This window comes from Euprymna scolopes, chromosome 29 (assembly GCF_053919585.1).
Source record: "Euprymna scolopes isolate OS-2025 chromosome 29, ASM5391958v1, whole genome shotgun sequence".
Classification (NCBI taxonomy): Eukaryota; Metazoa; Mollusca; class Cephalopoda; order Sepiida; family Sepiolidae; genus Euprymna; species Euprymna scolopes.
In genome coordinates this window covers 38,721,372-38,736,045 of record NC_136510.1, presented here as the reverse complement: position 1 = coordinate 38,736,045, position 14,674 = coordinate 38,721,372, and the positions used below count along the sequence as shown (strand labels likewise).

At 35.3% G+C, this 14,674-nt stretch overlaps 1 protein-coding gene across 1 annotated transcript in view; it reads right to left on the bottom strand.

Annotated features, from left to right (window-relative positions):
• LOC145252602 (F-box/LRR-repeat protein 16-like) overlaps positions 1–14,674 on the bottom strand; it is a 389,978-nt gene that overhangs the window by 9,734 nt on the left and 365,570 nt on the right. Inside the window, exon 2 of the mRNA XM_080112295.1 lies at positions 2,665–2,813. Within this exon, the coding sequence (XP_079968421.1) occupies positions 2,665–2,813 (149 nt within the window). The remainder of the gene's footprint in view (positions 1–2,664; positions 2,814–14,674) is intronic.

The following is a 14,674-nucleotide window of genomic DNA, read 5'->3' as shown; positions in this document are numbered from 1 at the left end:
TTATTTAACGTGTGTATGTTATTTAACGTGTGTATGTTATTTAACATGTGTATGTTATTTAACGTGTGTATGTTATTTAACATGTGTATGTTATTTAACATGTGTATGTTATTTAACGTGTGTATGTTATTTAACATGTGTATGTTATTTAATGTGTGTGTTATTTAACGTGTGTATGTTATTTAACGTGTGTATGTTATTTAACATGTGTATGTTATTTAACGTGTGTATGTTATTTAACATGTGTATGTTATTTAACGTGTGTATGTTATTTAACGTGTGTATGTTATTTAACATGTGTATGTTATTTAACATGTGTATGTTATTTAACATGTGTATGTTATTTAACATGTGTATGTTATTTAATGTGTGTATGGTATTTAACATGTGTATGTTATTTAACGTGTGGTAATTAAATCTATGCTTTTCTTTTCTTTTCAGATTTGTTATATGAATTTGGTTTTTAATCTTGAAGGGAGAATACGTGAAGTTATTAGTTCCATCCCACAAGAGTTTCTTATGAAATCAGTTGATGCGGTTCATGATCTCACTCGAAAAGCTGGTGGCGAATGGTGGTGCCCATATTGAATTTTAAATAAAAGTCCATGTAATATAGTTTCCTCTCATATTCATTAATTGAAAAAATTATACTGCAAAAATAAATCATAGTTAAAGTAAAGTCACACACTTTTAGAAGACACTTATTTTGAATAAAATTTAAATGAGAAATTTGAAAACTTTGAAGTGTCGGAAATAATGATAAAGTCATTTTATTTACTTTTTTTGTTGTTGTTGTAAGTCCAATATTTTGCTAAAAATAATTTCATCAGGGTAGGAAGTTTGGTCCGTGATTTTTTTTTCATCACTTTGATGTTATAGAGGAGGTGATGCCTCGGAGTACAAGAGAAGAGAAATATACGTGTAGTTCTGGCAGTTCTATGTGTGTTTTGTTTCAGTTTCGAGCAGACCCGTGGTACAGCAGTTAGAGTACTTGGAAAAATCAATTGTAAAAAGTGATATTCTCCTGAAGGTTGAAGGTTCAATCCTCAGTGTGGGCGACTGAAAAATACAACTGCGAATTACTTAGGACCTCTATCCATTCTTGACTGACGGAACAAGAGTATGCTACCCTCGTGAAATAAATAAAGGATTCTGCTCGAAATTCCATCCAAATTCTTGAGTTCAACAGAAACATTTTCTAACTCTGACAAGATACACCTGAAGAAGGTCGGAGGTTATATCAACTGAAACGTTGTGAAAATCACACTCAAGATGAGAACAGTCGGCCAATGACTCCAAATATGATTATCTTGCCTTTGATAACATTTATTTGTTATATATTTGTTTTTTGACAACTTTTTCAAATCTATGTGTATAGTAAAACAAACCCGATATCATAATTCAAAAAAGTTGATATCATAGCAACTCCCCCCCCCCAATAAAATTCACAAGAATATAAATAGTAATTGTCTGTATTTTTTGAGATGAGGTGTTTTCATTGATTGAGATTGTCGGACTGACTTCCTCATCTTGGTTGTTATCGTCACAACGTTTCGGCCGTTTTGCCTTCCGGCCTTCATCAGGTGTTTTGTATCGAACTGGGGAACCGTTTGTTAGGAGTCTCAAACCCAACCCTTTATTATTATTATTACGGGGGTACCGTGTTCGGACTCCACCTAGACTCAGGGATATAGTTGTTGATTCTCTGTTTTGAATGTTACTTTTCACTGCCTTCGTTCAGGATTGAACTCAGCACCTTTGGGTAACTGTAAACTTTGATACAACGTCTAGGACCACTCGGCCATATGTCACTAGGACAATTCTTGTGGTCCTAGACGTTGTATCAAAGTTTACAGTTACCCAAAGGTGCTGAGTTCAATCCCGCAGTTCCTAATGCTCTGGTGGCCTGTGATGAAAGCTGGATCTACTGCTTTGACCCAGAGACCAAAAGACAGAGTTCCCAGTGGAAGTATGTTGGCTCTCCAAGACCCAAGAAGACCAAACAGAGCAAATCCAGCCAGAAACTTATGATCCCTTTTTTTTTGACAGCATGGGTATAATCTACATGCACTGGGTTCCCACTGGCCACACAGTCAACAAGGAATACTGTGTTGAGGCTTTAAGGGAGTTCAGGAAGAGATTCCGTTGGAAGAGGTCAGCACTTTTCAAATCGGGTCAATGACATTTTCACCAAAACAATGCACCAGTTCACAACTCCATCTTTATAATTTGACCGGGACAGTTACTCACCCTTGCTATAGTCCAGACCTTGCTCCCTCTGACTTTTGGTTATTCCCTAAGCTCAAGGGAAACCTTAGAGGCTGTCGATATGAGATAATTGAGGAGATGAAAGAGAGTGTGATGACTAAGCTCACACAAAAGGACTTCGATGGGACCTTCCAGAAGTTGTTGGCACGGTGCAAGTGCATTGTAGCCGGAGGGAGTTACTTCAAAGAGGACTAGAGTTTAATGTGTGTACTATCACTAAAAGTGGCCATATGAAAAAAGTCTGGAAACTTATTGAAGGCACTTCGTACATAAAATCTAAAAGTATTCTTATGTAAAATCGATGATGATGGTGATGGTGGTGGTGGTGGTGGAGGAGGAGAAAAACGGTTGTGGTTTTGTCGATAGAAGGATCACCGATCAAATGCAGAAACTTACCGGCTAAAGATAAGACGCGTAGATTTCGCATGGAATACAAATGTTGCAGGCCGTAATCGCGCACTTGTGTACACCACCGCAGGTAGAGCTTTATCAAAGAAGTCATCGTCGATAAATAACCGACGCCTATATCTGTGATGTGAGTGCATCTGAAATGGAAAAAGATGAAGAACATGTTTAGGATGCAGATAACTCTATTAGAGGTGTGAGTTAGCGAGTGAAAAACAAATAAAACGAAAAAGACAATTTAAAAATCAGAACTCTGAATAGCGATTATCATTTTTTTTTATTTCCTTAATGAATCTTTACTTATCAAGACCCAGGGGCTATTCGAGGATAAAGGTTAATGCGTTCATGTTAGGTGGAAAAAAAAACTTCCTGAAAAGAAAGTGAAAATGATGGTTGAAACTGGTCATAAGTTGATTATATAAAAAGGACAGCCCAACAAGAATTTGTTTGCATTATATTTAAAAACTTCCATGCTGTAGTCAGCGGAGAAGCAGCTCTGTAGTATTTCGTTAGTATTCTAATAAAAAAAGAAATTCCAAGCACATTCACCGATTTCAATTTTTTGTCCAAATCAATATTTTATTTTATGTTTTTGGTCATATTAAGAGAAAGGTTGCTAATTAACATGTGCTATTACTTCTGCTCATCATACGAGGATATATGTTTACCTGGCGCAGCTTGAGTAGGTTATATTCATACCAATCAAGAATACGTCCTCGACACAGTTTGACAGACTCTTGGCCTAACATCTGTCAGGCTGAGGTGTGGTTCTGGGTCATCATACGAGGTTCATCATCCCAGGTGGAGTCAGTTTATTGCTTACTGCTTGATGCAGGCTAGAATGCTCCTTTAGGGAGGCTGTCTTGATTCTTCCCACTTCATCATCATCATATCATATAAGTCCGAAGGTTCTATTGTTGGCATTGGTTTCCTTAATATTTCTCTAGTCAGAATTATATCTAGAAATACTTACGGAAGGGACCACAAGAAGGTTTCCAGTATCCTAAGTGAAAATGATTTTTGTGGAACGAACTGGATTCGAACTTGGAACATCCAGGTCGTTAGTCTGTGCCATTAACCACTTGACCACTGTCACCTCCCAACATCTAAATAAGTTTCAATAAGAGTTAATTTTTTCAAAGAATCTAAAGACATTCACTCTCTCTTTCTCTCGTTGACGATTTAATAAAACAAAACAAAGATTTGAGCTGCCCATTCACCATGTCACATTAGCGGATCGGTCTGTGATGTAACCGCTGAGATACGTAGCTATATCTGGACTTCTAATGGAAATTTCTACTCGTCTAATTCTAACCATAGATGGAAAATTCCCAACTCAACTGTATTTATATACTCCTGCATCTAAATATTATTACACAAATATATTATAGGATTAAAGAAAGAAAAAATAAGGCAGTGAACAGCGTTTCTTTGCATTGTGGGAATACAAGTATCTTCTCTTTCTGATAGAATACAATTATCTCCCTTTTCTGGTAAACGGCTTGCTGCTCTAAAAATCATCACTTGAAAACGAGCCGTCTCTCGCTCTCTCTCTCTCTCTCGCCCCCTTTCTCTTTCCCTCTTTCTCTCTCTGTATAATTAAAAATTAGTACAAACCTAATTTTTGTACAGCATGCAGTGTTTGTGTCAAGCAAGAAGAATAAAGAATAAAAAAAATATGACTGCTGTATTTACTTATAAGCTGGCGATCTTGTGAGGTAATGAGACTTCAGAGCATCTAATATGCATACGAAAGGCAGACGGTTTCAATAAAAAAGTCTGTTGATCAGAGAAGGGCATTTCTTTTGGTAGAAGTGAGTTTTGTCAGATGTCTATTGAATTTTGAGGCCAAGAATTGTGAGAAACAGAAGAATCAGCTGCCTATTGAATTTTTATACCGAGAATTGTGAAGGAGAAGAATAGTTAACATAAATTGTTGGGAGAATATTTTACAGGTACCATTCTAGGATCATTCTAGGATCTCTACTCAATAAATAAAATCTATCATTTTCAGAGTATTAATTAGCAAAATATATACTTACAAATCAAATCTATAAATAGTTTTTTATTCAAGTACATTATGGGATTAAAAAATGGCGATTAACTTTTCTTTGTGTTGTGGGAATACAACTATCTCTTCTGTTTTTTCTGATAGAGGACTTGCTGATCTAACGATCATTACTCGAAAACAAGTTAACCTCTCTCTCTGTCACTGTCTTCCTTCCCCCTACACACTTCTCATCACGATGTGCTCACCTAGAAAGGCCACATCCCATGATCTCCGCTCAATAAATAAAACCTATCAATTCTAAACTATTTGTTTGCAAAATACATACTCAAAAAAGAAATGAATTCACAAATATTTAAAGATAGATTGTTTTTAAAATATAATTATCCACTGTCACGTGTTTCGTCGTCTACGACTCATCAGAGTGGCTGAATCTAGTGACGTGTCAGTGGATAATTATATTTTTAAAATAATATATATATATGCCGCTTCCCATTTAGGGGGTACCAAATTGGTCAAAGGGAAAATTATTCCCAACACGCATTTAGGTAAAAATGCACTTTCGTATAAATAATTGAATTCGTTCAATGAGTATCGCTAACAAAAACAAATAAAAACATCTACATAAAGATATTAGATGATATATTAAGTGTAGAATTATCTGATTTATCTCCCTTGGAATCATATCCGAGTAATCTCCATGGAGTGTATTCTGCTCAACATTAAAGAGAACGCGCTTCTGTTGTGCAAAAGTCTTTCCATCTTCAGTGGTCATCTGTAATACTCCACCAAGACTCAATGTCGATGTTGATCGTCTTTCTGTCGCACCTCACAACATCTTTGTATCGGAGATATGGAGTGGCCAGTAGACCTCTTCCCAGATGCTAACATATCCATACAGGATGTCCTTTGGAATGTGTTCATCAATCATGCAATGGATATCAGTATCCTCCATCTTATTCAAGTAAAACCTTTCTATATTTTATCCATTATAATTCATCCCCCTCACATTTATCATCTGACTATTATTCCTAATAATTTATAAATATATAAATATATATATATTTTTACATAGACATCACCACTTATCAAGGCCCAGAGGTCACTCAAGGATAAGGGTTAAAGAGTGTACAGTAGTCAATTGGAAAATATAGTAATAGTTAGTAATGGAAATTCGATAAATTTGTTAACTTAAGTGGAACGGTTCATCAAGAACTTGCTTACGTTGGACTTCAAGACAATCATATTGTAGTCAGCTGGAAAGCAGGCAAGCAGAAGACAATTCCACAGGCGTGCAGTTCTAAGAAAGAAACTTTGTTCATGGAATCTACGTTTAGGTTTAGGCAAAGATAAAGAGTGGGGGAAATTATTGATAGTGTTTTCAGCTAGACGAGTGTTTCTTGTGAAAGTTTGGCGAGGGAGGACCATAGATTGGAGCTCAGATGAGCACTTGCCATGAAAATAGCAATAAAGTAGAGACAGACTCGCAACATCTCTTTTATGAGAAAGAGGTTGCAGGGAAGAGAAAAGGGCATCCCCTACTAGGCTATGAAGTCTATTTTGAACTCTATTGATAGGATAAGTCCCTTCTAGCAACTCCTGCCCAGATGTGGCAAGAGTACTCTATCCTTAGACATACCTAGCTTTTATATAGATAGAGAATTGCATCAGCAGTGAGATATCTACTGGATTGATAGAAGGATCCCACCATTTTTCCAGCGACCTTGGCAACGTATTGGATGTATGTGTTCCATTTCAGATTAGGAGTAAAGGTTAAGCCCAGAAGCTGGTCAAAACATGAAGCCTCCCCAAGATGAGAGCCATTCATTTCAATTGATGCCGGATGGGGATCAGAGCGTTGATGATGTAAAGATAGAAGCTTGGTTTTAGATGCATTAGAAGTAACCAGCCACCTCTTTCCCCATTGTACTACGTGCTCAAGATCAGAACAGAGAGAATCAGAGAGAACTTGGTCATTTATGGTCTTTGATGTGCTACCATAGATGGTAGTGTCATCAGCATAAATGTCTAATTAAGCACTTTTATGATTTCAGATACCCCCTCTAAAACATAGCATAAATCATAATTCTTTGTAAGCATAGTCTGTGTTACCTGAGAGGGATTAACATGCTGGGAAGGTTCTTTTGGAGAAAAATGATTCATACAAGAGAGAGACTAACTTAACTTCTTCTAATTAATTTTCATAAAACAAATGGGTGAACCATGAGCAGAGATCTTAGGGGACAGATTTTCACCTGATGGAGATTTTAACTTTTTTTTTAATTATTACATATTTACATGATGTAACATGGCCGTTACTTTTTTACTGCGTCATTACACTCAAAACCTCTCGAACCCGCGCCTTGTCTGATACTCAGTCACAAAATGAACAAACAAAAAAAAAAAAACATGAAAGAAATAAATTTTGAAAAAAAATGAAAAGTGCAGACTTTTTTTTTGATACCACTGTATATTACAGATGAAGTTTAATATCAGGAACTGAAAATGATCAAACACCGTTTGCTGTGGGCTTTGAATAGGATGTTCTTCTAGTGTGCCATCCATACATTATAAAGACAAAAACAGACAGCCTTCCTAACGAACCTAAAATCAGAATGTGGCACGTCTACCCCCTCTCTTAATCCCCCCCCCCGCCCAGCTGGTTTGCTTCGGCCATTCAAGGAAAATCCGGCTTGGTATTTTTTTAAGTGCAAAAGAAATGCATTTATTTGTGGTTCCTCCAAAATAATACATTCCGTTTTATTTCCAAAGTCTTTCTGCAAGCACATGTGCTTTTTAAAAGTCTCTGTCGTCGCCACCTCACACTAGCGCTAGCCAGTGCTTTTTCAACCTCGTATTTACACCCCCATCTTTCTTGGCATGCAACTTGCTTCCTTTCCTCGATCACATGGTGTATATTTTTCTTCTTTTCTTGTGACACAAGCTCGTGCGCACTTGCTAATTTGCATACATGCTTTAACGGCTGCTGTCGCTAATATTTTCGCAAGCCAGCTTTTCTTCGGCTGCTGCTGATTTTCTAACACGCACCGATACACACGCTCTATTACAGTGAGTTCCATAAACAGATTCATCTGAAACTTGTTTCTCTGTCAACCTTGATATCCATGACGTCACATCATGTCAGCTGACGTCTTTTTGTTTTTCTCTACTTCATCCTTAGCTGGCCTATCTTCCTTATATCTTTCCTGGCAGACTGGTTTATTTCCCAAACTTCGTGTCACTTCAATTTGTACTTTGTTCAACCTTTTTTAAGATTAACACTAGCTGATATAATCACTAAACAACATAAGGACATCCATTATGTACCACAGGGACAAAAGAAAGTTCAGCACTGTAAATAATGCTGGGTTAAGCAGAGAAAGACTGCTGTTATTGAAAGTTTTCCTCCAAGACCAGCTTGAGTCATTCCAAAGATTCAGAATGCGATACTTGATGTCTAAGAACTCAATATCATAAGAAGTGGACCAAGATAATGGAGAGTAATCCAGTTAAAAAATGGTGCCCCCTCTTCGGCTATAGTTCACATATTGATTCACTTACTACTATTAAGTAAAGAAGGGTGCTTATCTAATTTTACCCCAATATTAAAAAATTATAATTGCACAAAAATGTTATTGTGCATATACCTGTTAGGCTAGAAAAAATGGCTGTACACCAAAATTTACACAAATTAATCCAATATTTTATATAAAAAAACAAAACAAAAAAAATCAAATCAAGTTATTTTCTGTGTAAATTTTGAAATTAATTCTTAAAATGAAGAGGGGTGAGGCCTTGCTGACTCTTAAAGTTTGCGTTATGTCCCTTTGGCATAATGGCCGATAAGAGAATTCAACAATCAGTTTTGTTTTTACAACAAAAATTCTGGATGAATTTGTATAATGTTTAATGTATTGGTTTTTCTTTCTTTTCTTTTTTTAAAACCTAATACCTAAGTACATAATAAGCTTTCTGTACTATTTTATTTATTTTCATTTTACGAGCAGTTTTAACCATCGAGGGGCAACTGGATAAGCACCTAAAATAATACCTTTGACCGAAATTAGAAAATCTGGCACTAAATTAACCGAAAAGAGTTGATATACGGTAAAATAATATAACCGATGTCATTTTCTCTCTTTCTCTCTCTTTTTTATTCGGGTCTCCTCATAAATCAAGACAGACGAACATGATCTTGTTTTTGAGTTGAACATCATGGGCAGATAACTCTGCTCACATTTTACAAGCAGCAGTAGTGACAGCGACAAAAATAAGGATGATGAAGAAGTAGAAGAAGAAGAAGAAGAAAAAGAAGAAAAAAGAAGAAGAAAAATTAGAATATGAAGAAAAAGAAGAAAAACTGTAGAAAACTAAGAAGAAAAAAGACAAAGAAGAAGACTAAGAAATAGAAGAAAAAAAGCAAAAAGACGAAAAAGAAGACGAAGAAGAAAAAAAAGAAGGAAAAGGAAAACCAAAAAGAAAAGAAAGAAGAAAAATAAAACCAAAAAAAGAAGAAAAAGAATTAGAAGAAAAATATGAAAAAGAAAAATACGAAGAAAGAAGAAGAAGAAGAAGAAGGAGGAGGAGAAGAAGAAGAAGAAGAAGAAGAAGAAGAATGCATTTCTGTAAAGTTATTTAATGAATCATGTGTTTATATGCTCCAGAGTGTCGGTTCGTTGGAGTGGCTTCAGCTCATCTTGCCCTGCAGCTATCGTTATTGATTTTGCCTTACAATATTGTTTCCGTTTTGTATCCTCGTTAATAGGAGCAACTCGAGATAAATTCCGTTGTATCAAGATGTCCTGGAAATGAATCCTAAGAAAATGCTGCAACTATCATGGCTAATTTTATGAGGCGCATATTTTTCAGTATTCGATTGGGAATATATTGAACAGAATTCAAAAAGAATCTTCTTATCAACTATATATATATATATATATATATATATATATATATATATATATATATATATATATATATGCGTGTGTGTGTGCGCGCGCGCGCGCGTGTGTGTGTGTGTGTGTGTGTGTGATAAGCGAGATATTGTCTCAAACAATAAATTCTTAATTCGAATATGCTGTTTTTTCAGAATTTAAAATTTAACCACCAAACTTATATATATATATATATATATATATATATATATATATATATATATATATACACATATATATATATATATATATATGTGTGTATGTATATACACACACATATATATATATGTGAATATATGTATGTATATATATATATATGTATGTATATATGTATGCATATATATATATGTATATATATATATGTATATACTTATATATATATATATGTATGTACATACATGTATGTATATATATGTATGTATATATATGTATGTATATATATGTATGTATATATATGTATGTACATACATGTATGTATATATATATATGTATGTATGTATATATATATACATATATATATATTATTTTCCCAAAGTTTAGATGAGATAAGTCATCGGTATCGTCGGTTTCAAACCTGATAATAGGGGACCGTTTTAGATCCCCTTATCAAACTCTTTTCTGCCGATACTCATTTGTTTTATAACCGGAATTGGAAGCATACACATACATTACAAGATCTCGTGCAAATCTAGTTTTTTTTTAAACAACATTAAATTTCAAACGATAAAAATAAAAAAAAAATGTCTGTTTATGGACGCTAAAGAAAACAAAAGAAAAAGAAAAGGAAGAAAAAAAAAGAAAAAGTAGAACTTGTATATACTTAAATGTATCTATTATTTTCATTCTAAAACATGTGAACTCTATATCGCGTCACCTATGAAAAATTATAGTCTATTAAAATTATTAATTAAAAATTTTTGCCGGTCTTAAACGGAATCGTTTTTTATCCCAACTCAATATATATAAAGTTGAGTTGTTTTCTCCCTCTGGCATTGATATCAAAAGCCTACTTTTTCTTTTCAAAAATTATTAAAACGAACTTCTAAATATACTCAATCATAGACATGCGAACCACTACATGAGGGTTAACTAATTTGGATATTCTTAGAAAAACGAACTTAATTAATTATTCACTATCGGGATCTGTGGAAATTCCACAGCAGACTCTTTCATATGTAATATATTGATGTTGGCATTCTGTAGATGTTCAGTGTAAATGGAGACACTCTGATATTATTGTAGCTCTTTTGTTAAAACTTCAAAAGTATTTATCAAAGCTAGCAGAGACGCATGGCGTAGTCTGGTCATAAAGTACGCATAAATATGATATTTTCATTCTTGCAGATTTCATATATATTGTTATAGAGTTGATGTTCTAATTGATTTTTATATATTACAAAGTTGCGATTTCAAAAATTAAAAATATATCCATGTGACTTGGATGCATCAGCTTGAATCGAAACCGAAACCAAAACTTATGCAAAAAATATATGCATATATATATATATATATATATATATATATATATATATATATATATATATATATATATAACTACTTCATTTACTCACACAAATTTCGCCATATATATTTTATAAATTACTAATTACTATATATATATATATATATATATATATATATATATATATATATATATATATATATATATATATATATATATAACTTGAGTTCCTTCAGCTATAATCGGAACCGGAACCAAAACGTATGAAGAATTCTTGACAAAATTATTTATAAAAAAATAGATTACTGGAGTTCCATCAGCTATAATCGAAACCGAAACCAAATTCTTGGTAAAACTATTTATTACAAGAAATAGAAGTCCATAACAATTAAACGACAGTCACTCGGATGTAAGCGTGACACACAAATTAAATAACACATACGCTATCCTATTGATATATAAATTTTTTATAGTTTCTTATTGGATAATTGGTTTCATTTAACTATTATGTCCAGTCCTATTTATGCATATTTTCCTAGCCGGGAATAATTGCGTTCCATCTATAATATAAATCTCATCTGCCTGTTTAAATGTATGTATCTATGTATGTATGTATGTCAGGTCATATCATATGCTACTGGTACCATGTAACCCAGTACTACCTGCCTCATGGTCGGGTCACCGGCAACTAAACTGGTACCCCATCCAGACTTGTTTGGTGAAGAGGGTGGCTAGTCTCCTTGAAGGATTAAAAACAAGACCTTCCAAAGGGCGAATGAACCCCTTTTCGGGGTCAACGGCCAACTAGCACCGTGTGTGTTTGTGTGTATGTATGTGTGTGTTGGGGTGGAGAGGACTCCTGTAAGCCGTGGTGAAGGTAACCTTTCTAGAAGAAGCAAATCTCTGATTTAAAATACCATAAAGCAGGAGACCATTACCCACATTAAGCTGGTCTGCAGTTTAAATTGTTGCTGGCTATCTTGCTCTTGCTAATTGCTGGATCTCAACATTTTAAACCGAGAGAGAGAGAGAGACTTAGCTGTCATACAAAGCTAAGACTCTGTAACATCATCTGTGTATAGATACTCTCTCAGGCATTTGCCTATAAAAGTGGTCCTGTGGCGATGGAAAAGTTGTGACACGTGGAGGCTTGAAATTCTGGAAGCATGTAATAATTGATCTCAATGACAATCTTCAGTGTCATGCCTGCTTGAGCGTGTGAATTCACTGGTAGGACTAAAAAAAAAAGTCATTTTTGGGCTCATGGACTTTAAGGGTCTGAGGGAGTGGCACTCGTCTGACAAGACGTTGCAATCATCATGTATGTATGTATGTATACATCAGTGTGTATCTCGATATCAAAAAGGCTGGCTGTAGCCTAAAACGGCAAACGGACACTCAATGAGGACTGATGCGGATATGGGCGTCAATGGAAATAAAGATTCTGGAACATCCAGGGTCTGGTCTGGCAGGTGTTCGGGGCACCACAGCTTGGACCCGGTCATCAGCAGATGTGAAGGACTGTAGAAGGTTCATAGAAGTGACCGTCTGGCACGTGCTGCTAGTGGCGCTCATGTCTGCCTCATTTGAGCCAGAGATGTATTAAGTAATGGCAATACCCGAGAACGAGTTTGCTGCCATCATGTATGTATGTATGTATGTATGTATGTATGTCTGCCTAAAACTTTCGACAGAGGCGACAGATTTTCATGAAATTAGTATCGTTTTTAAACTCGAGCCTTTGGACAACAAATATCGAAAAAAAAAATTGACTAAAAACATTAATTCCTTCACGCTCAACTAAGCACTTTTCTACAGGGAGGGGTCGCTTTTTTCGCCGATATTTTCGAAAGTCATCCCCTCTTTTCGATTGACTAGCCTTTGCCATTTCCAGTTTGGCGATGGATGCAACGGTAAAAACGTCACGTTTTTTTTTTCGCGTTCTTTTCCTCCTTCGTGGTACGGGTTTAGGCCTGCCTGCCTACTACAACTTTTTTTTTTTTTTTTTTTGCTCAACACACACCTCCAAACACCCGGGCAAAACCGAGCACCCAGGCTAGTTTAAGATAAAAAGATTCTAGCTAACGGACTTGTTTGTATATATATATATATATATATATATATATATATATATATATATATAAAATAAAATAAAAATTACAATTAAATTTACCAAAATGATCCAAGATGGTAAAACTAAAGTATATTATGAATATTAAAGAATTAATATATATAAAGTAATCTCAACCAGATGTAAAAGCTCGATAAAACCAAGTAGAAAATAGAGCTTATAATAAGAGCAAATAGTTAATAAAACATGCTAACAAACATTTTGAAAAAGAATTAAAAACATATTTAATCTGAAAAGAAAACACTTAATAAGTGGATAGTCCTTAATCCGTGGAGTTTCGAAGAAATAATTTCCTTCTCATCAGACGGTAGGAATTAGTAAAATGCGGGATTGGATTTTGCATAAAAAAGTATTTGATGAAACTGCAAGTAAGTCAAAGATCTTACTTGATAACAAAAAGTGAAGCAGAGGATTTATCCATTCACGTGAAATCACCTTTTTTTTTCACCATATTCCCTCTGCTTCACCTTTTTCTTCACCATATTCCCTCTGCTTCACTTATGCGTACAGCCAGAGAAGCAGGCAGCAGGAAGGGAATTTCAAAGTCTAGCTGTTCGAGGGAAGAAACTATTAGAATAGAAAGCTTTCTGTCATTTAGGGACATTAACAGTGAAGGGGTGAGATCTTATTGCTAAGCGGGTTTGTCGGGGATATGTACGGCGAGGGGATACAAGTGAAACGAGATCATCAGAACACATTCCATTAAAATATCTGTAAAACAGGCACAGTGATGCAACGTTGCAGTGATGAAACAGGGGCTGGAGCTTAGTTGATAAAGTGGGACCGATTAGATTGACAACTCTTTTTTGGACTTTATCTAAGAGAGAGAGAGACTAATGGTAGATGCACCAGCCCAGATGTGGCAACAATACTCCAGGCATGAGCGAATGGTGGCCTTGTAAAGGTAGAGGATACTCTCAGGCGTGAGTAGTCTTCTAGCTTGATAGAGGGAACCCACCTTCTTTGCAGCAGCCTTTGCAATGTCCTATATGTATTTGTTCTAGTTCATATTGCCCGCAAATGTTGGACCGGGGAGTTTGAAGGTAGAATTCTCAGGTAGGGTGCTATTTGTTATGGATATAGGAGGTTGGAGAGGCGTCTTGTAATTGTTAACGGAGAGCAGCTTAGTTTTACTAGCATTAAATGTTGCCATCCATTTGCGGCCCCATTGCACTATAATCTGGAGATCATTTTCTAACGATTCTGCCATTGTCTTAGATTTATGTACATCTGTTCTTCCCTCATGCATATTATAGAGCATTGTATCATCACCAAATATGTCCATCTCAGACACAATATTATCAGGGAGGTTGTTTATGAATATCAGGAATAATAATGGTCCAAGGATCGACCTCTGAGGCACTCAGCTTGATAGAGGGAACCCATCTTCTTTGCAGCAGCCTTTGTATATATTTGTTCCAGTTCATATTGCCCACAAATGTTAGGCCGAGGAGTTTGACGGTAGA